This window comes from Nicotiana tabacum, chromosome 12 (assembly GCF_000715075.1).
Source record: "Nicotiana tabacum cultivar K326 chromosome 12, ASM71507v2, whole genome shotgun sequence".
Taxonomy (NCBI): Eukaryota; Viridiplantae; Streptophyta; class Magnoliopsida; order Solanales; family Solanaceae; genus Nicotiana; species Nicotiana tabacum.
In genome coordinates, this window is record NC_134091.1 from 54,879,083 (window position 1) to 54,881,653 (window position 2,571).

General features: G+C 37.8%; 1 protein-coding gene across 1 annotated transcript; it reads right to left on the bottom strand.

Moving 5' to 3' along the window:
* Positions 1 to 1,558: 1,558 nt before the first annotated feature.
* On the bottom strand, positions 1,559 to 1,975 carry LOC142167167 (uncharacterized). Its single transcript, XM_075227326.1, has one exon. It carries the CDS (start codon positions 1,973 to 1,975, stop codon positions 1,559 to 1,561), a length of 417 nt encoding a protein of 138 aa, XP_075083427.1.
* Positions 1,976 to 2,571: the final 596 nt, after the last annotated feature.

A 2,571-nucleotide genomic window follows, 5' to 3' on the forward strand; every position in this document is an offset into this window, starting at 1 on the left:
ACACTAGCATAACATAAACAACCAAGAGTTTTTAGATGAGTTAGGTTAGGTTTCTTGCCAAAACATAGCTCATAAGGAGACTTTCCTTCAAGGTTCTTAGAGGGTAGTTTGTTTATGAGATAAGTTGCAGCCATCACACAATGTCTCCAGAAATTCAATGGTATATGACCCTGAAATCTAATAGCTCTAGCAACTTCAAGTAGATTCCTATGTTTTCTCTATACCACCCCCATTTTATTAGGGTGTGTAGACACAAGATCTTTGATGAACTATTCTCAATCCATTAAACAACTCCTGCATTTCTGAGCTCATGAACTCCCCACCATTGTCTAATCTCACTTTCTGAACTATAGCATTGAACTGAGTGTAGATCATTTTAAGGAAGGATCTCATAACAATTATCACATCACCTTTGAATTTGAGTAAAAATATCCAAGTTACTCTAGAATAATCATCCATAATTGTTAAGAAAAAATTATTTCCATCAAATGTAGGTGTACTATAGGGTCCCCATACATCCAAATGCAATAATTGAAAATTCTTTTCTAACTTAGTAGTACTAGAAGGGAAAGGCATTCTTGTATGCTTAGCTAATGGACAGACTTCACAATTATCCAAAGCAATTTTACATTAATCTATATTAAAACCAAACAATTCCTTTAGTGAATTCCCAGATGCATGAGCCAACCTCCTATGCCAAAGCAGTACATCCTTCTCTACTTGTTGTGAACAGAATCCTTGTGTCACTGTCTTCTCCTCAGTTCCACTCCTAGCATGTGGTTGTGAGACTAGCAGATAGAGGCCATCCTTCTCCCTACAAATCCCCTTCACCTTTCTACTGGAGAGGTCCTGGAATATACAAAAATCAGGATAAAATCCAACCATACAGTGTAGTTCTCTAGTCACTTTAGATATTGATAAGAGGTTATATTGAAAATCACAAACATAGAGTACATTTCTTATTTTCCCTGTATCTCTGAGCTTATAGTTCCCAACATGTGACACATTGGTGATGCCTCCATTTGGTAAGTGTATTCTTTTACTGTTTGCTTGACTAACTGCTCTAACTTCATATAATATGCTCGAGTCTGCTACCATATGATTGGTTGCCCCTGTGTCAATTATCCAGTTTTCTTTTTCTACACAAGTTAGGAAGAAGTGAACAATACCTGCCATATTAGCTGAGCCATCCACTGACTGATCTTGATTAAGCAGCTTCATGATCTGATTGTATTGTTCATTGGTGAGTTGAGGTGCCTTAGGTAGATCTCCTACGCCAGCTACATCAGGAAATTCACGCCTGCCAACTGCACTAGAACTTGTCATATTTGGGTTAGCATTCTCAGCATGTACATTGTAAGTTGTGGTCATGTTCCCTTTCCTTTTGTTTTTGAAATCTGTTGGATAGCCTATGATTTTGAAGCAGCCTTCCTTAGTATGTCCCTTCATTTTGAAAAAATCACATTGGAGATTTCAATTCTTCCTTTGCTTCTGATAAGTGCTTCCTTTACCAGCTAGTAAGGCTGTTAGTTCTGTTCCTTCACCTGCCATAGATGAGTTAGTCAATGCTCTTTGACTCTCTCTCTCTCTCAATGATCATAGAATAGGCTTTGTTCACTGTTGGTGTAGGATTAGTTATCAAAATTTGACTTCGTGCCTGTTCATAACTATCATTAAGGCCCATTAAAAACTGCAGTAGCTTCTGCCTTCGCATATGTTCCATAAAATCCCTAGATGTCGGAAAATTGCAGGGAGGATGAACCATACTGTCAAATTCATCCCAAAGGTCCTTGAGTTTTGAAAAATATATAGAAACGATGTCATTTCCTTGTGTAATTGTTGCAATTCCCTTATGAAACTGGAAAATCCTTGACATATTCACCTTGTCAAACCTCTCTCGTAAATCTGCCCAAATAGTACTAGCATCCTTTCCATACACAATTCCTGTCACCAATTCCTTTGAGACTAAGCTCATTATCCATCCCAACACAATAGCGTTACATCTATCCCATTGATGACCTGAATCAGAGCTAAAATCCTCCTTTTTCTATGATCCGTCGATCAACCCTAGCTTGTTCTTTCCAAGCAGTTGAATTTGCGTCGCACGACTCTAAATGGAGTAGCCGATCCGGTCAGTTGAATTGAGATAATCGGCGCACCTGTTGTGTCTGAAGGATAAAGATACAGAGCGTGATTGTGATATAGGACTGTCGTCTCCATTTTTGAATATGCAAATTACTCAAGCTATGAATTGTATAGATTTGTATATAATTGTAGCATCTGACTCACAATTGTGGCCTAATCGCTCTGATACCATGTGGAGATTTGCAAAGAACTGAAAATGTTAGTCGAGCTCTATTACGAGAGAAACAGAGAAGGTTCTAGAGAGAATTTTGTAAAAATGAATTCTATCTTCTGAAAGTGTACTGTAGCTCCTACTTATATAATGTGTATCCTCTTGCCACTAATTTACAGCTGTACTCCAACTAACTACAACTAACTACCAGCTAACTACAGTATAACTATCTTCCTGACTTCTTAATTAACATCGTTACTGACCCTTACTAATTA

Coding starts and splice junctions, on each gene's coding strand:
- LOC142167167 (XM_075227326.1), bottom strand. CDS start 1,975: ATGAGCTTAGTCTCAAAGGAATTGGTGACAGGAATTGTGTATGGAAAG.